At 40.6% G+C, this 27,342-nt stretch overlaps 1 protein-coding gene across 4 annotated transcripts; it reads right to left on the bottom strand.

Moving 5' to 3' along the window:
* Positions 1 to 434: 434 nt before the first annotated feature.
* Positions 435 to 27,274, bottom strand: SUV39H2 (SUV39H2 histone lysine methyltransferase). 4 transcript variants are annotated; one of them, XM_082452903.1, is made up of 6 exons: positions 23,209 to 27,274; positions 20,449 to 20,594; positions 7,302 to 7,973; positions 5,384 to 5,530; positions 3,539 to 3,668; positions 435 to 2,763 (listed from the first exon to the last, which is right to left on the bottom strand). In XM_082452903.1, the coding sequence occupies exons 1-6, from the start codon at positions 23,237 to 23,239 to the stop codon at positions 2,657 to 2,659; spliced, it is 1,233 nt and encodes a 410-aa protein (XP_082309029.1). In that variant the 5' UTR covers positions 23,240 to 27,274; the 3' UTR covers positions 435 to 2,656. The 4 variants fall into 4 exon arrangements, with proteins under 4 accessions (XP_082309029.1, XP_082309027.1, XP_082309030.1 ...); XM_082452901.1 differs by lacking the exon at positions 23,209 to 27,274 and adding an exon at positions 22,425 to 22,815; XM_082452904.1 differs by lacking the exon at positions 20,449 to 20,594 and having other exon boundaries at positions 23,209 to 27,272.
* Between the last annotated feature and the right edge of the window lie 68 nt (positions 27,275 to 27,342).

Here is a 27,342-nt window from a genome sequence, read left to right as displayed (position 1 = left end):
TCTTCAGTATGCTGCTATAAGGAAGACGGTACCGACCTCACAGACTCATGAGAAGCACAGGAGTACGGGCAAAGGGCTTAAAGACTTGCTCAAAGATTATTAGCTCTAATTCTAAAATTCCTCTGTACTTCCAGGCAGTACTTAGCATAATATGTTTAAGTACCTGGTGACTAATAATAATGCTCAAAAATTTAAAAAAGTATCCGTCTACCTTATGCTAAGTGTAAAATTCTACTTTGATATTCAAATGCATGAATCATGACAATAATAGACTTTCTCAAAAGTAACATTTAAAGGAATGGTATATAAACCTTTGGTTAATCTCAATAACAGGTAGTCAGGAATACATCAATATTTTTCTGCCCTTTTTGTAGCCTTACTCGAAATGACAGTAAAATATTCAGAAATAAAGCTAAGCCATGATAAATAGAAAATCAAATGCCAAACTAAATTTATTTTGCTAAAGAGAAACTGTTGAACTATAAGAAAAATAAGTGCAGTCTAGATTTTGTGCGTATGTGGGGAAAAAACCCTGAGATTACCAATTGTGTATCACAATCCTCTTCTGGAGATACCGAAAACAATGGTACCAATACGACTTGAACAGTGGATTAATTTACAGTTTCAACTTGATCTAAATATTACCCTTGAATATTTGCTTTATATCGAGAGAACAAATTCTGACAACTTAGGAAACTAAAGAAGCTAAATGTTGACTTAAAATAGTTAAAGCTCCTAACAGCTTCGTTTAAATAGTTTCTATCATTTTACTGCTTAAGTTCAGCTTTTTAACAACTTAAGGGTAAGGCAGGTATTTAAAAATTTCAAAGGCTCATTACGTTTCTACTAATAAGGACAAGACAAAACGGGTTTACCGAAAATAGTCATTCTCCCTTTGTCCTCCAGCTTTACATTTCTTTAACAGAGAGTAAACAAGATCAAAACACTAGACAGTAAAACACTGACTTTTTTAAAAGAATGGTAAAATTACATCTTTGAACCTGTGAGAATTATAATTCAAAGCAAGTTTGGCCTGTAAACCTGTGACGCTTTTTTACCACTGACACCATGTGACTATTTTTTCATAAAGAAAAAAATGGCACTAAAAATATATATTTTTCCTTGACACCTTCGGCAAATTTTGGTGAGCAGATAGATATACTCTGAGGCTCCAAACATGTAAACAATTTACCCCATATTATGAAAGAGCAAAATCCTGTGATAGCAATATAACAAAGTGTAGCTTCTCCCAAAAAAGAGGTTAAGGATTAAGATGTGAAGTGCTGCTTTCTTGAAGTCAGTTCAGTTTTACCCAAGCTTACTGTAGGTCATTAAAGCCTCGGGCAGGGAGCTCTGGCAGAACTTAATTAAGAATACCAAGATTTAGACTTATCTGCTGCATTCGCCTTCCTGCTGGACACCATGATTAGAAGTCCCAGGATCAGAAAGAGAAGAAAATATCGTTTTTCCGGACTGAGGTTTCACTACGTAGGAAAAAACAACAACAACAAAAAACCCCCAAACAATGAATATATTCCATTTCAGTCTTCATAGTTCAAGTAATAAATGGTCATAATTCAGACACACACTTTGGCCAAGCCAAGTTTAGCTTTAGCACATTAAAAAAGTTCATGTATAAAATAAGTATCAGTTCAAAATATAGATCACTTCTTAAGAAGGGCCTGCAGGCCCTTTATTATAAAAATAATTAAATTTGGTGGAAAGGAAATGTTAAAATTACCTGAAATTCAGAAGATGTAATGTTAATTATTGTGTGGAACATTACCGTTACGTACAGCTGCTCTCAGGGGGTATCCTGTTTTACTGTGGAGACCAGAGCTGCTCAGCGTGGATCGCCTCATTCGTGTTATCAAGAGGGCCCTTAAAGTGCTGCATCTCCGCTGCCTGGCACTCCAAAAAGCCCTCCTGGTCCCAACCGCCCCATCCTTTCAAAGAAGCATAACAGCTAGCCATTCTAGAATTTTAGGGAGAACATTCTGGATATTTTTCTTCTACAGGATTAAAAAATCTTTTAGAATTACTGGTTCAGACATCCACCGCTCCTAGTGGTCTAGATTGCTTCAAAATATTAAATCAAGCTGTAATTAAATTTTTTTACATTTAATTTTAGACCTTAAATTTCTATATCATTAAGATCTCAATGTTTTAATGAAAGTAGAAAATAGAGTATAATTCAGTATCACCTATTTGTCTCAAATACAAGTACAATGAGTAGTAAGTAGGTAAACAGGAATGACAATAACAAAAATAGAACTTGTATATTTGTCCAATAAGAATTAACTCTATTTCTCTAAATTCAAGGTGTATGGCAAGTCGAATGTTTGATCTTAGTGACTGTTACATCATTAGTTTAAAACTTAAACACCGAAGGAGGCATTTCTCTATTCACACAGACTTCTACACAGATCTGTAAATAGTCTGAATATGTATATTTCAAATTAGTCTATGTGACCCTGTGTCACTCTCTTCAGAAGCATCAGTAATGCATTTGGCCAATAGTTTGAAACACGAATTGTAAATTAACATAGTGTATAATCTTGATAATATGAAAAGAGTCCCAAATACTTATTTTTAAAAAATGGTAACAACATTAGGGAAAAAACTATAATCATCATCAGTTCTATTTCCTGAAAATTCAGTTGAGGTAACCTCTGCAAGTCACAGCTCCACATTTGCACACAGTTCTGGCCCTCTTTTTGGCTGGGCTGTGGTCAATAGAATCTGAAGATATATCTCCAGAACCTGAATACGTAGAAAAAGAAATACAGGAGAAAGAGTTAAGACAATTCTTAATGAGTTTCAAATTTTCTATCAGTTGTAAATTGATAGAATCATTACAAACTGTCTTGAAAGGATGCTGTGGGCTAGTAAGAGGTAAAGTGTATGTTTTTAGTCCATATTTATGAGGATGGATTTGTGAAATGATGAAACTTACTAGTAAAATCCAATATACAAGCATTCATTTCATAAATTGCTTAAGAGCCATAAAGCAAGGTCAAGCAGTAACAATATGTAAAGGGCATCATACTTAGAAAAACAAAGAAAAGAAAACACATGTTGTCACAGTAAAGCAAACAGAATTAAATGTGCTCTTTAAAAGCCAGATTCAGTTAGGAATGGAATAAGCTCATATGTGATTTAAATCATATTGTCAATCTTACGAATATACATCTTTTAGTAAATATTCAGAAATGTAGGCTTAAAATTTTTTAAATACAAGTACTATTGCAAAAAGATGTTATAATAAATAAGCTTCTGTATGGAAGTTCTGAAAAAAGCAGGCAGCAACATGCTGTAGAAGAAAGAGCATTACTCAGCCCAAGATCAGGGAGACCGGGAGTCTAGTATCAGCTCTGTCAGATTAGCTTTGTGCCCTGAGCAAAAAGACAAACTCTTATAGCCTCGTTTTTTAAAACCTTAACATTAGTTTGGTTCAGATGCTCTAAGGTCTTCTCCTATTCTGATTAGATTCTTCACACTGAAACTCCACCAAAGAAACTGTATTTGAAAATCATACCTTTCATTTGATAATCAAAAGTGAGCTCTTCTCCAGCATTTATAGTTCTCGTGGAAAATAATGCTATTCGGGGAAGACGGGTGTCGAGGTTATCAATGAAAACGTTGAACACCTGAAGGTTCGGGTCACACTAAAAAGGAACATGAGAACCCACTGAAGTAAAACTGACATGAACGAGCTCTTCTACATGCTATATCAAATCTTTAATTTCCCAAAGTATTAGTTTTAAGTTCTACTAGAAATTAGTTGCTTATTGTTTAGAGGTCTTTGAGGCATGCACATTTAAAAATACTGTGTTCCCTTACAGAAAATTTCAGACATACATAAAACTAGAGAAAATAATATACTAAGTCCACATATATCCACTATGCAACTTCAAAGCTTATTAACATTTTTGTCAATCTGGTTTCATCTAGTCCCAACTTCTTAATTGTTTTTGGAGAATTTTAATGCAAATGTTAGGTAACATTATCATTTCACCTGTAAATATTTTAGTAAGGTTTCCATTTTTTTTTTTTTTGCTTGTTTCTGAAATTTTTAATATTTTTGGAGCATGTTTGACAGCCAGTAACTAAAACCACGGAAGGTGCAACTGCAGATAAGGAGGGACTACTGTATCAAAAGTTTATTGAAGAGCCTAGAAAGATTCAAAAAATGCCCAAGTAGAACATCTAGAAATAGAAATAGAATTATTGAAATTAAAAGTAAAACATGCTCTAGTAAGGCATATTTAAAGAACTTGAGTAACTGTTTTTAAAAAATCAAATCAGCACTGTAGAGCTCAAATTTCATATTGCATGGGGTTTCATTTCTTAAACTTCTGTTTGGAATTATTCAGCATTTTGAGAACTCAGTAGTAAATTCTAGCATACGCAAGAAAGATCCGGTGACTCATACTAAGAAATCAAAATAACCGTTTAATTGTCCTTGAATAGAATACATCTATTCGGAGAGTATCTCAATTTTATCATTAAGAAAAAATTAAACATTTAAGTAAACCAGAAAACAAAGGAGTCAGAAGGTCCCTGACATTTCATTACTAATCGTAAACTAGTTTTTTGGTATAAAATCCATCAAAAGATTAACACGGTCTACCTCCTAATATGGTCAGCTATAGAACTTATGCTCCGAGACACATTTTCCTTGTAATCTATAAAATGGATATAATGTCATCTAATCTATAAAATAGAGATAATGTCAATCTCACAAGCCTAATACTATGTTATCCATCTAGCACTTAGGAGGTGTCCAGTAACTCCTAAACTCCCTTACTTTTGGAAATAGTTTTTATAGAGTATAAGATTCTGGAGTTAAGGTTCCAAGTGTATTCTAAGTTCTTTTCAAACAAGAATTAAGAATACTAATTCATAATTTAGAAAAGTAGCCCTAAATACTTCATACTCTAGAAATTCTTAAATTTTATAAAAACGTTAACATGTTTACATTTTAAGAGAACACAGCAATCTACCCTTCTTTAGTTGTATATCCTAAATTTAGCTGTGTTAACTTCTGTAACCCATATAGTTATGTGTTAATTCTTAAACTTTTCACCTCTGCTCATTAATTTCCTCCTCTATATGAGGACAATACCTATCTCATAAAGTTGTTGGAAAGTGTAAATGAAGTAACATATGTAAAGACTCCTGCAAAATGAATGTTATTTGGTAGGCACCTCGATGAATTTTCCTAAAACGGCAATAATACCAGGAATTAACAGAAGAGGCCCTTGTATTAAAATACTCTGGAGATAATGAAAGAGTATATAATTTAAAGACAATTATTCCTCAAGTATGGAAAATCTTTTAAAACAGTACTAATTAGTCCTGTCTATACTTTCTCTCTTACACTGTGATTCACAAAATGAGACACATTTCCATATCGAGCTGCATCCACTGTGAATTCATCAGATTCATAATCCAGATCAAAGAGATATGTGATTCCTTTGTTGTCATATAACTGCCCCCGTCTTTCAGCTTCTTCACTTGTGATTACCTAAAAAGAAAAAACTATAGTATATTATATAGCTATTGCTGAAGAAACACCCATCCATAAATCTATTAATTAACATATTAATGCCTTCAAGTGCATAAAAAGAAATAAAAGTGCCATCAAAATAAACATTCATATAAACTACTCTAGAAGAGCTAGATGAACAGAGGAGGGAAATCAAAGAGAGGAGAACGGATGGTGCCAACGAAGTGTGACTGTTCAAATGAGAGTGAGCACAACCCAACAATCAGCAAGCTGAAACGGTACCCAACTTCCATTCTAACTTATTGATACGTTCAAAAAAGCTACACAACTACAGCTCTCTGTAAGACATAACAGAGTGTAAAGGACTAAATTTAGAAGTAGGTATGCTCTCAGTATGCTCCGAAGGCATATTTTTCCTATAACGAATCTGTGTACAGTTACAAATGGAAATTTGTTACAAATACAGGAGAGAAGTTTCGTTAAATTTGCAGTCAACTGTTTGGAGAGTTTAGTTTTGTAGAACAGGTGGTTTTCATGCAATTCTGTAGCTCACAGCCATCATCTATACAGTTCTGCTCTGAAGAACACAGCCTGACCACACGCTCGGCTCAAGAAACCAAAAATGGCTCAAGTGATTCATCGTGTCCACCAAATTTAGCTGCCGCATTCATTAAACCAAAAAAAGAGAACAATTTGATCATACGAGGTCTAGTATTCTGAATAGTGATTTATAATAATCTGCCATTATCTAAAAATTTCAGGATCAAAATAGGGATGCAGATTAACCTCAGAATTCTGGATGAATACACGTAACTAAAGGTGATCCAATTCCAAACAACTTTTAAAATATCTGGTTTGGCAAGCCCAGACACGCAGTCACACTCATGTTTTCCTAGCCGCAGCTGAGCCCACCACTCGGTGTGAGGAAGTGTGCTGGAGGGTGAAGTGCAGCGATTCTGGGGCCTTGGTTTCGAACCTCGGCTCTTCTTTACTACTAAGTGACCCTGGGCGAGCTGCTAGATTTCTCTGTGCCTCAGTTTCCTGCTGTGTAATAATGGAGGAAATACTACCACCTCACAGAGTAGCTGAGAGAATTTAGTTAAGAGTTGAAACGTAAGGTGCTCAGAATAGTATGCATAAAATAGTATGTGGTAAATACTATTTTTTGTATATATACATTATATGTATAAAAATAAATGTGCTCAGTAGTTGGTATTTTAGAGAATAGTCTTTGTAGCTGAGTTACAGATGCAAAGAGTTTGGATTTTTCTTATCGGTGGATGCAATAAATGTTTTTATGTGTATTTTACAATACTTGCTCATAAAGCATTCATGTACTCTACAGTATCATTCATGCTGATGCAAAATTGAGTTTTGCCAACTACACTTAATCATATTTGGTCAAATGGATGAAGTAAATTACAATTTAAAAGTTTCCAAGTCAGGATGTATTTAGATCTGATATTCTTCTTAGGACTTTTGTGTAAAAATAGTGGTCATATTTTCAAAGTTACAAATGCCAGTTTCAGTGACTATGAGTGGGTGTTTGTTGAAAGACGACTCTACTTCATTTGTCACTGTATCTAATTTTTTTTGTTCACATTCAAGTTTGTATTTCTCATGATGCCAGTGAACCCTTCCCTCAAACCTGAAGTCTGTACGTATCTGCAAACGGTAACAGCAAAACTAGCAGCAAAATGTACCCAGCGTGTTTGTTACTGAGGTAAAAGCAGCGCCTCAAGAACATGAGCCTCCCGCACACTGTTTGCTATGAGAGAAGCGAGCGTACCTCTCCGACATACTCCATGACAAAGCTCCTTCTCCTAATCTTCACAAGGGTCTTTACGCCCCAGCCGCAGCCATTGCTGGTCCGAAAGATGCAAAGTGAATACTGCGTGCCTTTTTGGACAATCCTGTTGGGACAATCGGGTCCACACTGACACCTTGAGTTGCATTCGTAAATGGGGGTGCCAGGTGGGATTTTAATTTGTTGATTTTTATTATAAGCCAAAAGAACTCCAGCTTCAGCAGGACAACATTTCTCAAAGAAGCAATCTGTGCATGAACAACCAAAGGTGGCTTCATTTACTAAGCTGATTCCAGGAGCTGGTTTGTATTCATTAATGTAGTAGAAGTCTGAAGGGGGGCCCTCTAAGTCCACAGTATTTTCAACAAAAATCATTCCTTTGTGATTCTTCCTTCTGTTGAGTTCGTCCTGCCATCTCTGCAGAGCTATCCTTTGTTTAGCCTTCTTTACAATGTATTCAGCAATGGCAGGTTTCAAAGCTCTGTGATTTTCTTTTAGAGTTATTGCTTTGCCTTTCTTTACCTGAGATAAATAATTATGCTTGTCATTAGAGAACTGCTGAAGCAGTAATGGGCACTTGAGATTTTGCAAAGGTTCCCAAGTATTTGTAGAATCTGGCCATCCTTTCCATTTTACAAGATAATATTCCATATCCTTAAAATATAAAAGAAAATGCAAATCAGATTATGACAGACCCAATTACTGAAAATAATTTAATATCTTAAAGAGTAAGGTATTCATTATCATTTTGCTTAATAAAGTTCAGAATACACAGTCACAAGTTACTAGCAGATGAAATACAAATCATAAAAATAAAACTGTTTTTCTTTATATTACATAAACTATGCATAGAATTTACATGTGGCATGATGTTTGACCACAGACAAAAGAGTCGCACCTGGAGAAACATAAAAGTACTGAAAGTCATGAATATGTTACCAAACAGTGATCAAGTGACACAAAAAATATTGATCTTGATCATGGAAATAAGTTGTCCCAAGATGAATAATTTATGACCCAGGTCAGTGGCTTGCTTGGCCAGCACAGATGTAGGCATCCTCTAAGGTCCGTAATTTCATATTTCACACTGGCTATGAGGGAAGTTCTTTTTCTCAATGTCCTGGGCACACATCCCCTAGATTTTCTAGAGTGAACTGTCCCATACAGTCATTCCTGGCTGCATGTGGCTACAGAGCACAGGAAATGTGGCTAGTCTGAACTGAGATGTGCTCTAAGTGTAATACACACTGCACTTCAACAACTCAGCACAAAAAAATAACGCAAAATATTTGTTAACTTTTAAAAAATATTTCTTAATCAGTGTGTAAATATCGATCACACGTTGAAATAATATTTGGGGTTAAATTAAATGTATTACTGAAAGCAGTTTCACCTGTTTCTTTCCATTTTGTTTAACATGGTTACAAGAAAATTTAAAATTATAGTCGTCCTTCGGTATTCACCAGAGGATTGGTTCCAGGACCCCTCTCGGAACCCAAAATCCACGGATGCTCAAGTCCCATATGTAAAATGGCACAGTATTTGCATATAACCTACTCATATACTTTAAATCATCTCTAGATTACTTACAATATCTAATATAATGTGAATGCTATATAAATCGTTGCCAACACATGGCAAATTCAAGTTCTGCTTTGGAACTTTCTGGAATTTTTTTCAAGTATTTTCTATCTGGGGTTAGTTGAATCCTGGGGTGCAGAACCTGGGGATACATAGGGCCAACTGTATACATATGTAGCTTGTACTATATTTCTACTGAACAGCACAATTCCAGAGAGTTCTTACCTTAGACTCGCCCACGGCTGGATTAGGTGGCAGGCCCTCAAGGTACCAAAGATCAAATATTTTGACTGATCCCTCAGACTGCTGCTGGCCACCATGGTACCTGAAATCTTGCCTTCCCACCCCAGTGACTGGCTACGTTTTCTTCCCTTAAAGCCAGGCAATGCTATGTTAAGTTTCTCTTTAAAAAGGTAGTCTAGTAGTATGTAAGAAAAAAATTTTTCAAGTAAAGTCTCTCAATTTTGTCTTTGTTCTCTGGAATAGTGAACATATATCCACGAGCGCTAGGGTAAAATGCCTTCTGAAATATGAAAGTGATTAAACTGCATTCTACGGTTTTTAGTTATTTTAATTCATAGATACTGATAAAAACTTAACTGGGATACATTTGCTTTTCCCTGAAATTTTTAATAAAGGTTTTATTATAAAGTAAGGATGTTTTACTAGTCATAGTTTATTAATGCCAAGTGGCCTGGCAGGTCTAGGAAATGTGGTATAAGCTGCACTGTGGAGGCACCATTCGGTGAGGAGCACTGAGGCAGCTTTGCAGGAGGTCACCTGACTAGTGAGAGTGCTAATCTTCATCTCGATGTTTTATTATATTCTACCCAATAAGCAGTAATGCTTGTTAATTAAAAGACCTTTGCTTCTTTGTGAAGATGGTCAAAATACGTTTTATTAAAAAAAGTGGCTCAATTATGGTGTGAGCATATGCACAAAAACTGTACTTCTATGAAAATATATTCTATGATTCCAGGAAAAAAAAAAAAGCCTAGACATATATTGAAGTGTTAGTCATACTGGCTCACTAAAACGTAGCATGGATTTCTCCCTCCTGAGGTGACTACTACAATTCGGGATTGCTGTTGGCAGATATATGCTCAGTAATAATGAGATCCACTTGGCAGTATCTAACACTACCGATTCCCCTTAATTATGAAAGTTAAAAATGTTTCTGATTCCAAAATAAAGCAATGCAACCCTGGTCCTCTTTTTTTTTTTTTTTTTTTCCCTGCTACAGTTTTTCCTACCATAGCTCTGGGTTATACCAAAGTTACCAGCAAACAATGAAAGAAACAGACATGGTGGCTTCAAGTCAGATGATTAAGCTAAATTATCATTCAGCAAAACTAAAAACACTATGCCACTGCAGTCAACTTCCAAAATAATATATTGTTTTATGATGAGTCGCTTGCAAGTTTTATGTTAATCACATTGTACCTACCTAATTTACGGATGGTAAAGATGCTTCGAAAACATGAGTGCTACAGAAATATTAGTAACATTTTATTTCTATTTTGTAGACTCCTTTTATTTTATAAGCCTTGTTTTACTTTTAAAATCCAAAAAAGATCTTTCCATTTTGAAAAATAAGATAATTTTATACAGAAAAATCAGTTTGACTTAACAAATTCAATTACTTCAATACCCTAAAATTTCAAATAAAAGTCAAAAATTTCTTAAGTCTCATAGGATATCAGTATCTTATTCAGATATGCAATCAACTCTTGATTACCTATAGAAATGGAGTGGAGTCATAAAAATGATCTGTTAATCATTCCTGTATAATTTGGAATGCATCTTATTAATTTTTTTCTTCAAGACATTTTCCCCACTATGTTTAGCTTAGGTTAAATTCATTCAAATATTTTAGTATCTATAATGAGCATATGAAAGTTCGGTCACTAGAGGGTGTGATGAGATGCAAGGTAATACTAGCCTTTAGGACCAAAATCTCGCTGGGAAAGGAAGGCAATAGTATGTAAAATAAGTAGCAGTGCAAGGTGGTACAATTTTAAATGCCAAAACAAATAAGACAATAGATACCACTAAAATACACAGAGGGAGATCAATATAGGTCAATGAGAAAAAGCCACAGAGGAAGTAGAACAAACTACACTGTGAAAGATTGATAGCATTTGTTGGGTAGGGCACAGGGCAGGCAGGATGAAAAACACAAGCAGAAGCTTGGAGCTAAGACTTGCATGAAGCATCCAGAAAACAGTGAAGAGATGGACTTAGCCAGCTTTAAAGTTTAGAACACTGAAGCGAGAGAGAAAACTGTAACGGCAAGGCAAGAGCAAATTTCGGACAGTTTTGAACACCTGACTTTATTGTAGGCCAATGGTTTTTACAATTCTTAGAAACCATGGTGTTTCTGTGGGGAGCTTCATTCAATGTAAATACATTTAATTCCACCTTGTCTACTAGGAACTGCACTTATACAATGCAGACACTCAGGGCTCTGTCTTTGGCCCCTTTTCACACTAAACAAGTGTTCATCTCTTTTGAGAATCTGAAGAAAGCTACAGACCTTCCCCTATCAAAAGTCACATGTATGATACAACGGGTAAATTCAGGATATGTGGATTCCAGACTAAGAATTCTTGCTCCAAATGTTCTCTCTGGGCAACCTCTTCACTCCAGTGGTTTTAACTGTATGCTGATTCTCCCAAAATTTTAGCTGCAACCCCATATAGTCAATAGCCTACTGGATGTCTGTCCCACAGGTTCTTAATCAATCTGTCTACACGGAGCTCGCCACTGTTGTTCCTGAATGGTTTCTCCCTGTATTCCCCATCAATGGCAGCCTTACCCCCATCTACCTAGTCACACAAGTCGCAAACCAGGTCAGTCTCACCTCTTCCTTCCTCTCAACCCATCACCAAGTTTCTCCACATGCTTCTTCTGGCCCAACTCTTTCGCCAGAACGCCCGTTCCTGCAAGCCTTCAGCCGTGCCTGGATTAGGACATTGATCTCCTACCGGTTTCCCTGCCACCAGACTGATAACACTCCACACTCTGTCCTTCTCTACTAACGTGTAGTTTTCTTATAAAAACAAAAAATCCACAGTGCCAGCCATTCTGTTATTTTCTTGCTTAAAAATTTTAATGGCTCGCCCACTGCCTAAAGAATTAAGCTCAAACTTCCTATTGTAACAAAGATCATTCTTGACTGGGTCCCTGATGCCTCCCTGACTCAATGTTCCAACATGGCCCCATTCACACACCACCCTCCAGTCACACTGAACTGCTGTTAGTAACTGAACATGCCAGGCCTGTTCATACTTTTCTGTTGCTTTGTTCACACAGTTATTTCTAATTAGAATGTCTTCTTCCATTTGTCTATTGAACACTTCTTTTATGTGTAGAAAAACCTACTTCATCTTTAAAACTCAGCTCAAATGTCATCTCTCCCGTGAAGTCTTCCCTGCCTCTGATTACTGCCAACTCGTGTTCCCATTTCTAATCTAAACTATAAGCCATCTGTGGGGAAGGAAAGAATCTTACTCTCTGCAGCCCCAGAACCAAGCACAATTCCCTACTATATCCTAGGCTTTGACTAAATGTTTCTGAACGTATAACGAAAAATACGACTACCAACACGTATGCAATATAAAAATCACAACAGTAACGATATGAATCCTTAAAAGAAATACAGGCTGTTCAACTTAACCTGGAGATAGCAATTCATGGCTTTTCAATATTTGTTCTGTCATCTGCTGTCTGTAGCCGGTACGTGGTAGCGAGCACAAACACTTTAGAATACATGTATATGGGGCACAAAAAAGAACAATAAAAATCTGCCTTCCCCTTAGCTACTTTTCCCCTGCAAGTTTTGAAGTAATCACAATATTCAATATTAGTGGTAGAATAGCCTGAATCTGATTATGAAAATCCCAGTGTTCCATGAGAACACAGTTTGAGAACTATTACGGTCAATGGAAAGTCACTAGATTTCCATACCAGTAACCGACAGAAGGTAGGAATTTGGGGGCCTGGGTTAGAGGCCCAAGACGGACACAAATGAACAACATGACCTTGGAGAAGTCCCTCTTGGAGCTCTGCTTTCCTGGTCTCTAAAATTCAGGTTTTAGTCTAATGATTTCTGTTATTCCAGTTCTTAACAAACCACTCTTAAGTGCAATCAGTCTTTCAGGAGTATGATTCTATTGTTAAATGTGGGTATGTTGTTAGTATGTGCCATGCGGTATAGTGGTAGTCCTAGAGACATGGAATGGTCTGGACACTTTAAGAAGTCAAAGCTTTGGGTAGTATTTCTTTACTATTTGATCCCTAAGGGAGAAGGCCCATCGATGTGCACGGGGGCTCCCCACGGAGAAGCTGAGGGTGCTAGTAAAGAGCACCCACGGTTTTGTCAGAAATCTCTCTGTGTGAAGGGGTGACATGGCAAGAACATGGCACAGACACATCACACAGCACCGGGGCTGCCACAACTTACATCCTTGGAGCGCCACTGGACCCCGACGTGAGCGCGTCATGGTAACCCCCCGGGTGTCCCCCCAGCTAGCGTTCTTCCCACTTCCCGAGTTGGCTATGTCAGACCTCCTCCACTTCCCTCGGGGGTCCCTATCTCACCGCCTCCCCCGTTATCTTCAGTAGCACGTGACCCTGAACGTGGAACTAAACAAGAAGGGGGCCACAGATACACCAGGAGAGACGTCCTTACTCCGTCAATTACTCCCCTCTCCTGTCTCTCCAGTTTCTTGCTCTCTCCTGATCCTCACTAGCACCTGAATCTCCATTATTTTTTAAAGGCAAAATTAAACTAAACCTCCTTTGAGATATAAATGCTTGAATAGGTAAGGGATCTCGAAAAGATACGATAAATTACTAAAAGTTCAGAGATCGGAGACTAAGCTCACAGGGTGGAAGATTTCTTTTCAGTATAAGATGCTTTATAACATTCAATTTTTAAAATCATATTATCTACTCAGATATTTTTAAAAATTAAAAATTATAAACACCCTTAGACCCTACATAGCCCTTCTTCAAAGCTAGAGTTCTTGAAAGAGTTGCCCATACCACTTGACCCTACTTTCTCACCTCCAACTAATTCTTTAATTCATTCTATTTCGGCTTCTTCTATCCACACCACAGAAACGCTCTAAGGGTGTCAATGACCCGTGCATTGCTCAATCCAGAGGGAGGATTATACTTCTTTGACCCACTGGGTACGACTCTATTTTGCTGACATTATCTCCTCCTCGGGCTGCCATGTTTACTCTTCTGATTTTCTTCCTACCTATCTCACCAGTTTTTCTCAGTTGCTTTGACAGGTCTTCCTGTGAGTACCACTTACTGTTCCTCAGTCCTGGCTCTTCACCCGTTTTCTTTGCTTGGATCACTGCAATGGCCTCTTATCCTTTCAATCCACTCATGGCGCAAGAGCCAGAGTAATATTTTCAACACACCTCTCTCCCCAAGTCACTCCCCTGCTCAAAACTACAAAATATTTCCCTATTGCCCTTAAGATAAAGTCCAAAATTCCCTTCTTGGCCTACAAGGAGATGCACTTTCTGGGGCCTGCCCCATCCTTCCAGCCTCGTTTCAGTCCCTCTATGTTCCACTCACACTGCAAATTCCTTAAAGGAGTCAGGCTCTCTTCTGACTCAATACCCTCCCCCATTATCTTTTCACCCTTTAGTACTAAGTTTAAACATCAGTTCCTCATGGACACCTGCCTACTCTCTCCAGGATGAGCTAGAGCCTTCTGTTACATTAGCCTTACCTCAACTATAATTAAGTCCTTTGTACAATGCTATTTAAGGTTTTTCTACTCTCACTGAAAGATAAACCCCATGATATCAGGGACCACACCTCTGTGTCGTTCTCTGCTGAGATTGCTAGTGCCCAGCGTGTGACATGGTAGATGGTAGAACACTGGAGAAATATCTGCAGAGTTAACGAAGGGGTAACTGTACCCAGTCCTGGGGCTTCAATCCCCATCTTCTTGCCAATCGCTTCAAGAACAATGCTTCCATTTAGTTCTCACTCTTGATTTGGAGCCACATTTCCAACTATCTACTGGTCGTCTTACACTTAAATGTTCTCAACCGTCTTCTCCAACTTCAATCTAGTCCTCCTATGCTAATCCTCCTTGAGCCTCATCTTCCTATACTCCTGGGTCTTGGGGAACAGTATGACTGTCCACGCCATGGCAAGCTTTCCTAGATGTGGAGCCCTCACTGCTGGATCCCCAGCCAACCCCCTGACCACTAAACCACAGACTTAAATTTCACATCCGCTATAATTCAAAAAATCACCGACTTATCTTCATCTTTATTGTTACTACTTTAGTTCAAGCACCATCTCTTCTTGCCCAGATTACTGCAGCAGCCTTTCAGAAAGTGTAAGCTGTACACACGTCATTCCCCTCCCTGCCAATCCACATTCCTCACTGCAGAGAAAACTCTCTGAATTGTACATCTGATAGTGTCACTCTTTTCAGAACCGTTCAGATGACTCCCCACTGCTGCAGGACGGCTGGAGTTCCTCTACTCATCTCTCACTGTCTCCCACTTCCAGATCCTACCACCCCATTCTCTATGTTAAGGCCTTAAGGAAAGACTCTACTCATCTTATCAGGCCCCAGCTGGATATTATCTTTTCTGGGAAGCCTTCTCTGACCAGCCCAGGCATACCTCCCACAGATCACATCATGATGTCTGCCCTAGCGCTTATTATACTATTGCATTGGGTGATTTACTTGTCAATCTTTTTCACTGGGCTATGAGCTCCTTAAGGTTAGGGACAGTTTCTCATGAACCTTTATTTTCCCACTGCCTAATGTAGTACCTGACACTCAAATGTTTATTGAGTGAGACGACAGAAAGGTGAAACAGGAGACACTAGTCAATAAATTGCTGCTATAATTTAAGCGTGACGCTACGAAGGTCTAGTCTAATAGTGACGGTGAGGACTGGAGAAATCACTGACGCAAAGCCCAGTTCAATTCATCAACCATGAACTAAATACCCATTACGTACTAGGGGCTATAGTAAGACAGAGTCCTGGCCCTCAAATTGTTGACAGTTCAGCAGGTATGAAACAAAGCTACAAAATGTGAACAGCTCTAGAATAATGACAAGAACAGTGCTTTACAAGTCCTGAATATAAAGCAACTCATTTTGCTAGAGGTGGGGAAGGGAAGAAGGCTCTATGGTTGGTGGTAACCTTTCAGTTGAACTTTGCAGGCCATGCAGGATTTTGCAAGGAGAGAAGGGAAACAATATTTCAAAGAGGGAACTGGAGGAGAAAAGCAAAAGGGCACAAAGGTGCATGATGTGTTCAGGAACTGGAATATAAGCTATGTTTGTTTTTCAGCTAAACTCTCAATGCTTACAAGAGCGCTCAGCTCTTAGTAGACACTCAGTAAACCTTAGCTACATGGAAGAATTTACAAGTATATCAATGTGGTAAGGAAGTAGGAAATGTTACAAGAGAACATACAAGTAGAATATGTTACAAGTAGGGTATGTTACAAGCTGTAAAGGGGGCTGGTGGCCAGATGATAACAGCCTTAGTCCAAAGGGTCTCAGCTTAGACTGGCAGACACCAGGGAGCCATTTAAAGGGCTAAAGGAAGGTCCTAATGCAATCAGAGCTGTGTTTCAGAAACAACTGTAATGGCTTTGAAGACTATGGTACTGAGACAGTGTCTTTCATGAGCTAAATGGAGGGGAACATATGAGAAGTGGATAGGGTGTTAAGATCTTTCACCTGCCCTGAACATAAAAGAGACAGACAGACAGAAAAGGTAGAGGTACGTTCAAGTAATACTGGCTTACAGATTCAGTTATCTGTGTTAGGCAGGATAAGAAGTGAGGAATATAAGTGGGTTGTAGGAGGACATAAGTGTGCAAAGGGTGCTTATTCCAAAGCAAGAAACCAAAAGGAGAAGGATGAAGGAGAAACTAGTAGCAAAAGTTACCCAAACTGAACTATAATACTCAGAATTCTGTAGTATAAGAAAGAAAATTGGCAGCTCCTTCAATGTAAGCACAGACTCCTTGGTAACTTACTCTGTCTGTCAAAGTATAACAGGAATGAACAGGAAAAGACAGAGAGGTAGAGACCACATAATCTGATGACCTATTAGATTTAGAGGGTAGGGAGGAAGGAAGAATTTAAAAAGTATGAAATTATGAGGTTAGGTAACTGGGAGTATTATGATTCTGTCAAACTAGGTAGGGAACACTAGATCAGGACACAGATTTGAGGGAGGAAAACGCATACAGTTTTGAATACGTTGAATGTGGTACCTGTAGGGTGTCCAGCTTGAAATGAAGCTCAGAAAGAAGTCAATGCCTCACAAAGATCTGAGGGTCATGAGCCAAATAGACAGATATAAGTAGAAACCACTGGGAAAGAGGTCATCTACAGAGCAGCTTCAAGGTGAGAAGGGGGCCAAGGACAGAGCCTTGGAGACTATGTATTAACACTTCAGAAGGACAGGTAAGAGACTGTAAAGGAGATTCAGAAAGAACAGTAAGAAAAACTGGTGGCGAAAAGAAGTGGAGATAGAGGTGAGTAACAATGATTACAGTACACACCTCTACGGCGTGACCACCACAGGTCAGTCTCTGCTCATAGTAGCCCTACGAGACGGTACCGTAATGATCCTCATCCCATACGGGAAGCAGCGAAGGAAAGAGAACCTACGTAATGTGCTGAAGGTCACGCAACTGGTACATGGTAGGACCAGAATGTGAACCAGAACCTAGGCAGTCTCTCCAAGACAAGAGTTTCAGAGAAGAAAAGAGTAGCCAACAGTGTTAGGTGTTGCAAAGTGGCACAGTAAGATCTGAGGTCCTCGAGTTTGGCCTTGAGGAGGCCACTGACAGCCGTCAATCAGAACAGAGAGGGTTAAAAGTCAGTAACAAGTGGAAAGGCAAGCTACAGCAGACATTTTTTGCAAACTGTGTATCTGATAAGGGACTATCTAGAATACACAAAGAACTATTACAACTCAATAATAAAAAGACAAACAGCCCAATTTAAAAAACTAGGTAAAGGATCTGAATAGACAGTTCTCCAGAGAAGATGTACAAATGGCTATAAGCAGCGGTCCCCAATCTTTTTGGCATCAGGGACCGGTTTCGTGGAAGACAATGTTTCCATGGATTGGGGTGGGGGGGTGGGGAGGTGGGGAGGGGGCAGGGGGAGGACGGTTCAGGCGGTGACCCGAGCGGCGGGGAGCGGCATGTGAAGCCTCGCTCACTCCCCGGCCGCTCACCTCCTGCTGTGCGGCCTGGTTCCTAACAGGCTGCGGACCGACAGCTGTAAGCACTTGAGAAGATGCTCGGCATCATCAGCCGTCAGAGAAGCGCAAATCAAAACCATGAGACACTCCATACCCACGAGGACAACTACAATCAGAAAGTCAGCTAATAACAAGTGTTAGTGAAGATGCAGAAACTGAAACCCTCATACGCTGCTGGCGGGAATGTAAAATGGTGCTGTCGCTTTGCAAGACAGTTTGACAGTTGCTCAGATGGTTAAACATAGAGGTACCATATAACCCAGCAAATCAACTCCTAGGTATATATCCAAGAGAAATGAAAAAATGCCCACACAAAGACTTGTACATGAATGTTCATAACAGCATGATTTATAATAGTCCCCAAACAGGAACAACCCAAATGTCCATCAAGCGATGAGTGGATAAATTAAACGTGATATATCCATACAATGGAATATTTGGCAATAAAAAAGAATGAAGTATTGATACGTGCTACAGCATGAATGAACCTTGAAAACATTATGCTGAATGCAGGAAGCCAATCATAAAGGATCACATAAATATTGTACGATTCCATTTATATGAAATGTCCAAACAGGTAAATCTATTGAGACAGAAAGTAGATTAGTGGCTGCCTAGGGTTAGCGGGGAAAAGAGATGGGGAGGTTTAGGGGGTGATGGCTAAGCGGTATGGGGTTTCTTTTTAGGGTAATGAAAATGTGCAACCATCTCCACAACCAATTTTAGAATAATTCTGAGGGTACAAAAAGCTTTGAATTGTACAGTTTAAATTGGTGAAGTGTAGGGTATGTGAATTATATGTCAATGAAGCCGTTTTTAAAAAGTTAATGGGAAATGAAGTAGAATGAAAAGATAGGAAATGCTTGAGTGGGGAGGCAAGACCTAAGAAAGATTTCTGAAGGTTAAGGAAGATCTGAAGAGGTTTATTGATTAAGATAAAGCAGTGGAAAAACAGTGCTTGATACAAAAAAGACATCAGAGATTAAGCGAAGTCCTAAAGGGGACGGGTAGGAAGAAAAAAGAAAAATGGTGACACCTCTGGAAGAATGAACAAAGACACAGATACCTTGTGTGAAGGTCAGTTGAGAGTTCACCCTTGAAGGATCCAGTGAGGCAGAAGTCTGCAGCTGGGTATGAGAGGGTGAGGGATAGAGCCAGAAGTCCAGAAAAGCAACAAAATTTGGGGAACCTGATGACAAAAATGGAGGAAGCAAGCAAAAGATAAAAAGCTTGTCAAGCAGAACTGAGCAGTGCAAGAACAGAAATAATATGTAACGGAACCAAGAAGTGTGATTATATGACACCTGTGGCTAGACTGGTCAGGCCAGGGTTTATAAACTGAACTGGCAGATGACAGGGTTGTTTTGGGGTTGAAGGCTGCTGAGAGTGTAGGTGAAATGCTTCATCATAAAATCCCAATGAGTGGGGAAGTCAGTGATACCAAAAGAAGATGGAGGTTTCAAAGGAAGAATCGGATTTAATGATTGAATCCATATGGAGGATGAAAAAGAAGGAAAACAAAGAATTAAACAGGATTCCTGATTCATTCATCTGCAAGAATTGACAGATTAATTAATTAAAACAGAGTTCTTGTAGAGGAAGTAGGCTACAGAAAGGTGAATTACTCAAAAATATATTGTAAGGTTTAGATTGATAGAGCTTCTTGAAGAACAACCCTGTAGAGGAACAGAAACAAAGTGAGGCCCAGAGAAGTTAAATGACTTTTAGCTGAAGTCACGAGGTACTAGACGAAGCCTAGAAATGACTGTGAACTCCAGGCCATCCTATTGCACAACAGAACCTCGCTACTATCAGGAGTTTGACAGGATGGCAGGAAACACAAACGGTGATGCTTCTTGAGGAGATTCAGTAACACTAAAATTGGCTTGAATTTCTAGGTTCATCTCAGGTGATAGTGGGGAAATATGATTCAGGAACAAAATGAATGACAGGAGAAGCCAATCTCAGATAAAACATTTGCTCTGGTAATCCACCTGGAGATAATCAAGAGTTGGATGTAGAATGATATTGATATAAGCACCTTGAAATATTCTAATGTAAGAACATTTTATGCTTCAAAATCCTCTCAATGTTATTTGGCAAAACAGATGATAGGACATATAACTTTATTATGGCCAAGAATTTTAACCATTAAGAAGAGTTCTGCTTACTTTTAAGGTTCTTTTTATGTCACAGAAATATGAAATACTGAATTGAAGTCTGATTAGGTCTCTTTTAAGGGTCTAGATATTTGCCTTACCTTTACTACCTTGTAGTCACACAAGTATTCCACCTCATAATTGTTTAGATTCCTTTTGGTGATTCCAATCGATTTACATGTGAGCTTTTCTTTTCTACATAATTCCTGAAGAGTATCAAGTGAAACTAGGCAAGGCACACACCAAGCTACAATAAGAAAATAGAATTCTTTACTAGTGAAATAGCTATTCAATTAAAATAAAACAAAACAAAAAACCAAAAGAAAAAAAAGGGGGAAAACTCAAGACCTCTATATCCCCACCCTTCAACTGGCAATTTTATAAGACTAAAAATTCACATGACAAGAAACCATGTACACGTCTTTAAGAAAAAGTTAACCATTAAAGAACTCTTTTGGTAAATTGGTCTTCCTGGATCTTCTCGTGGGTCTCTACCCTACATGTTTAACTGATGCCAATTTCTACTAGGCCCCGTGAACAAAATGTTTTATGTCTGTAAGCTTGCATAAGATTACACATAGATGCAAAAGTCGAGATAATATTTTTGACTTTTTCATTGTATTCTACACAGAATTGCTCATTTAATAAAAGGTATATCTCAAGGACACACTCACTATTGTTAGAAATACATCTTAAATATATTTTAAAATAATCTTACATTGTTAAAAAGTAACAATGTAAGATTCTTAGTTGAACAATAAGAACTGAAATCTAATTGAAATCTAATTCTATAGTTACATACTCATACATCACATGGCCTACTTTTCCCATTTTGGAAGGTTGCATAAAATTTTAACTCCGATTTTGCCCATGCTGCAATGTATTATTACCAAGGTCAATAAACCCAGGAGTTAAAATAAAACAACGGAGAGTATATTGAGTTTTGTTACTACTCATCTCCTGTATTGCTTTCAAAGCCAAGAATGACAATACAGAGAGTATTCAATATACGTAATCCACACACCAAGCTTGAAGAAAATCAGCCGTCCTCATGATCAACCTTGTAGAAGCCAGTAACTAACTGTGCTGCGGAAGATTTTACCCTCAAATTCCTGGAAACAGCATGCTACCATGCTGCATTTAAAGTATGTTAATACAAACTGATATTTAGAAACAGGTAATGAACGTGGCTTTATGGCTAGCGCTAGGAGAAGCACCAGAGAGGATCAAGAGGTCCTCTGCCCCAGCCTCCGCCAGGCCACCGAGCTGCATGACTTTAGGGAGCTTTCCATCTTTCTGGGTTTCAGCTTCGCTGAAAAAAATGGCAGGGTTGGAGTAAACTGGGATTACCAAACAAAATTTATCAGTAAACGCAGGCTTTACTTGGTAGCTCTCCAAGGTAGTGGTGATAACCTTTTGCGTTGGAGGTAATTTCCAGGGAGGACAGAACAGCTGTTCTTCCTATAATCTCCCCTCGCCCTCCCCACCTCACACAGGGATTTCACGGTCAGAAACCGTGAAGTACGATTTCCACACGCGCCCCCAACCCCTTCCAAAAAAGGACGCATGATTCTAGACCAAGAAAGTGAAAAGGATTTTCCCCCAAAATATCTGGGGGTGGGGGGAGAGTCTGCTGGTTTTGGAGTGGTGGTTTGGGGGGAGGGGAGTGGCAGGATAGAAACGACCCCTTAAGTCCCTTCTATTGAAATAACCTCAGGATGTTTTGTGTAAAAGGTAACCTCACTATGCTGATCACATGCAGAGGAGGCTCCTCTGGACTATCTACCCAACGTGGGTTTGTCTGCCGTTCCTACCATTTTCACCCAATCCGCGTAACACGAGGATTCAAGACGCGACCCTCCACGGAAACGCTGTTTTGGGGAATAAGAAAACTTGGAACATAAAAAACTGCAAACCCCCCACCCCCGCGGCAGAAAAAGAATTCATTGGTAAGATTAAACATTTACATGACCACCACGAAAACTTGACACTAGTTCCACCGTAACCCCTAGCGGAGGAAAAGTTGGGGGGTAATGAATCCATAATCCACGCAGAGAGGCGCAGCGCTGGGAAATACCTTTCAATTCTAGAAGGCAGTGAAAGTTCCCGTCCTTCAGCGCGCGCACAAACACACGTTCGGCACCGAATTCTTCGGCGTCCACATAAATACCTCGCAAGTTCCCGGGGGGGGAAACCGATTCCCGTAAGCCAGGGGCTGCCGCCGCCAGTACCCACTTACTGGGGTTCTCTGCAACGGGGAACCGCCCCTCCCGGTGCGTCCGCATCGGGGTGCATCCTCACTCATTTCCTCGCTTAGCCTTCACACCTCTGCCCCGACCTCTCTCCGCTCCTGACACTGAGGTCACACTCACCCCACCGGGGTCCTCCCGCTCCCCAGTTCCGAAGCCAGCCCGACCGCAAACGTCCCGCTCAAACCACCACAAAGGAGTCGCGCCCCCAGCGTGCCCGCGGACCTCGAGCCGCGCCGGGATCCGCCGGGGCCGCCCGGACGCCCCCGCACGGCTTTCCCGCGGGGAGGGGGCTCGGGCGCGGCAGGCGGCGGGGGCCGGGCCGCCGGGTCGGCGGGCCGGCAGCGGGGCGCGCGGGCCGGGCCTCGCGGGGGTCGGGCGCGGGAGGGGACTGCGGGCAGCGGGCGGGCCGAGCCGCGAGGAGGGTCAGGGGCCGGGGGCAGGGAGGAGCCCGCGGCGCGCGTCTGGGGGCCGCGGTGTCAGTGGCGCGGGAGGCGGCGTCTCGCCGCGTCGCGCTCCGGCCGGCCCGCGCGTCCCGGCCCCGCTTCCCGGGCCTCGGGAGTTTGCCCAGCGGACGGGGGACAGTGCGGGGCGCCGCTCTCCAGCCCTCACCTCCTCGCGCCTCGGCCCCGGCCGCCGCCATCTTGAGGAGCTTTCATTCAAACTGGCGCGGTCTGACCGGATAGCTCAGCTGGCTCGACGCCCCGCCCCAGCCCGGCCCGCGCGGAACTCGGGGGCCGGGGCGGGGGGACTAACCCGCGAGGCGTCCTGACGTCAGCGGAGGCCGACACAGCCGCGGCGGCGAGTGCGCCTGCGCCCCAAGTCTCCTCCCGGCGCTCGGAGGGGCGGGTCGCGGGGCCGAGGAGCCCTCGCCTAGGTGAAGGGCCACCTGCCCTGGCCTGGCTGGCTTAGCGCCTGATTCAGGGTACCGACATCAGGCCTTCCCACGCTTGTTAGTTCTTCTACACGGGCGCTACGTGTACGTTGTGCAAAACTGCAAACGCAGAGCGGAGCTATGCGGTGCAGAGTACGTTTCTCTCTCATACCTGCTCCTCAGCCACCTGAGCCCAATAAGCCATTTTTACGTTTCCGTCCACCCTACGCCCCTAGATCACAGGTTCTCAAAATTGGCTGCACGTTGGGATCATTTGCAGGCTTTGTTTTTTTGTCTCACTCTCGGAGATTTGATAGGAATGGGGTGCAACCGGGCTGTTGGAATTTTTTAAAGCTCCCCAGGTGATTCTAAATGTGCAATTTGAAACCACTGCTCTAGATCAGTGCTTCTCACACTTGAATGGGCAGAGGAATCGTCTGGGCATCTGGTTAACATGCAGGTTCGAAATAGGTAGGTCTGGACTGGGACCTGAGGTTCTGCGTTTCTGACGAGCTCCCAGGCTACGTCCCACGCCGGTAGCCGGACTGCGGGACGCCCAGGTCCTCTCACCGCGACCACACCGGTCTCCACCCCCCAGCCCGCCCCCATCCAGTCGTCACACCGCATCCATGGTGATTGTTCTAAACAATCTGAAGCAGAAATCGGCCAAGAGTAAATTGCGAAAGTTCTGTAGAAAGCCGTTTGATGTCTACCAAGGATTTTTAAAAGAAATTTGTGTAAAATGCAAAAATATTTTAAAGCATCCTGTGTAAGTTTGACATGTTGGAAATAAACACAGAACATTAAAGGAATTAATTTGTTTTGATTACGTTATGAAATACTGTCTAGTCATTAAAAATGTTTATGAAGCCTTTGGTGTCATGAAGAAGTGTTTAACAAAACTTCTTAAGCAAAACATATAAAAACAAAAAGCTGTAAAACATACAGAGTTTCAACTATGTAAGGAAATGTATAGGAAGATAGATAACAAGATCTCTGGGAAGTGGTTTCCTTTTTGACTTCTTGATTTTACATATTTTCTATGAGCATCTTATTACCTTGATAATAAGGAATAAGAGGTCCTCCAGCCCTATTACATGGAAGGCCCTTTGTGATATGGTGGTTCCTGCCCACTTCTCAAGCCTCGTTGCTCATCCTCTCCTCTTGTTCTAATTCGTAACTTCCTCGAATATTCATTCCCCTGCTCCTTGTCTGCAGGACTTTGGTCAAACCTGTTCTCGCTGCCTAGAAAATGCCTACTTTCCCCCTATCTGTGCTAGGATTACTCCTACAGACCCCTTAAGACTTGGACAGAGCCTCACCTCCAGCCAAGCCTCTTTCTGGGGCTTCTCCCCCCACCCCCGAGTGTACTCTCTGCTCTTCATATGTGTTCTTACCCCTAGGAAGGAGGAGAGCATCCATCCTCACTCAACTGCCCTCTTGGTTTTCCCCCCACCTCATCGGCCACTCTTCACTCCCCCTTTTGGCTCCCTTTCCTCTATCCAACCTAAATGCTGGGATTCCTCAAGGCTTGGCCTTGAGACATTTCTCTTATGCTTTTTCCCTAAGTGACTGCCTCAATTCCCATGAATTTAAATATCGTTATGGTTAAGATTCCCAACTTTTTGTCTCCAGCCCTGACCTCTACTCCGAATTCCAGACTTGCATATCCACGGTGTCTAGCTGACACATCCACTTAGGTGTTAAACAAACATCTCAAATTGAACATACCCCTTATTTACCTGGGATATGTTCCAAGACCCCCAGTGGATGCCTGAAACCACAGATAGTACTGAACCCTATATATACTATGGTTTTTCCTATACATACACGCCTATGATAAAGTTTATTTTACCAATTAGGCACAGTAAGGGATTAACAACAATAACTAATAGTAGAACAGTTATACTGTAATGAAAGTTATGTGAATGTGGTCTCTCTCAAAATATCTCGTATGACAACTCACTGTGTTCGTAACTTTTTCAGTTTGAGGTGCGACAGCAAAACTAGCACAAATTTCTTTTTCCTATTTGTTTTTACTGAAGATGGTGTCAACCTCAGCATGTGACTTTTTCCCTCTCCTTACTAAGTCGAGAACTTTCACCCTTTCACTTAAAGGAAGTACTTTATGGATTCTCTTTGGCATATATGAATTGCCAGCGTCACTCCTCGTGTGCTTTGGGGTCATTGTTAAGTAAGATAAGGGTGACCTGAACACAAGCACTGATACTGTGACAGTCAATCTGATAACCCTGACGGCAACTAAGCGACTAAGGGGCGAGATACGTTGGACAAAGGGATGATTCATGTCCCAGGTCGGCCAAGATGTCATCACGCTACTCAGAACAGTGTACAATTTAAAACTTATTGATCATTTCTGGAATTTTCCATTTCATATTTACAGACCAAGGTTGACTGTGGGTGACTGAAACCTCGGAAAGTGAAGCCTTGGGTAAGAGGGGACTAACTGTACTCATAAGAGTGCCCTTGATTTTTGCCTCCTGACCTGGTCTTCTCCACTCTAGGCCCATGAACCATCTCATGTCCATACACTGGCACCACCTGCTCAGGTGTTCAAGAAGTTAATCTAGTCGTCACTTCCTATCCTCATTCTCCAAATTAATTCCATTAGCAAGTCGTGTCAGTGCCAGGTCCAAAAGACACCTTGATCCTGCCGCTTTTTTCTATCACTACTGCTCTTAGTACAGGCTGTCATTTCTCAACTGGAGTCCTGCAAAAGCCTATGTGGTGTCACTCCACTATTGCTCCCCTCCAGCCCGTCTTCCATACAGCTGAAAAAGTAGCCTTAAACCTAAGTGGAACATGTCCTCCTTCTGTTTTAAATTCCCAATGTGCCTAGAATACAATCCTAACCTTCTGATGGCCCACACAGCCTTGTGGGACTGCCCCCTGAACCTTACTTTGTGCCCCTCTCCCTCTGCTTACTGTTCTCTAGGACTTGTTTCACTCCTTCAGAAATCTGTATTGTGCATCTATGTGCCAGGTACTGTACGAGGTGCTGGGAATATAACAATGGACAACGAAGAAACAGACCCTCTCCTCAGAGAGCTTTTATCCTTGTGGGAGGAGCAGATAATAAACAAGGAAATAAATAACTTAAGGCAGCTCTAAATTACTTCCTAGTTTGGAGGACTCTCTCTCTTCACGTGGCTGGGTCTCAGCTTAAATGTCACTTCTTCAGAGGCCTCTCCTGGTCACCCTGTCTAAAGGGGATATCTTTGGTCTTCTATTCTCTCTCCTTTGCACTCTTAAGTGCACTTATCAAAACTTGCAGTTATCTTGTGTTTTTTGGGTCTTGATCAGTTTCACTACAAATTTATAGAATGAATGTATTAGATTCTTTTGTAAATCAGTTGTTTCCTTTTTCTGGTTTTGGATCCCATTAATTCCAGAGGATAGATTAGGCCTTGTGTCTTCAACACGCATCACTGTGTCTACTGTCTAGAGCAGCAACTCTCAATGTGTGGTACAGGGACCCTAAGACCCTTCCGGGGGCTCTTAAGTTCAAAACTATTTCACAATAATACCAAAATGATGTTATCTGCCTTCTTCACTCTCCTCTCACGAGTATATGAAGTTTTCCAGAGGTTACACAACTTAGATATTGAAACAGATTGAATGAAGAAGCAGGTAGCAGAACAGAGCAATCTTCTTAAGCCAGGCATTAAAGAGATTTGAAAAATATAAAACAATACCACTCTTGCCACTAAATTTTTTTGAAAAGTTATTTTTCATAAAAATGTTAGTTATGTTAACATTAACTTTTTTTATTTAAAAAATGATTATTTAAAAAATACCTTGGTTTTAATTTCTACATGGTAAATAACAATGTATATAACAAATATAAACAA

This window comes from Balaenoptera physalus (assembly GCF_965194825.1).
Source record: "Balaenoptera physalus genome assembly, chromosome: 2".
Lineage (NCBI taxonomy): Eukaryota > Metazoa > Chordata > Mammalia > Artiodactyla > Balaenopteridae > Balaenoptera > Balaenoptera physalus.
This window is presented reverse-complemented; position numbering and strand designations above follow the sequence as displayed.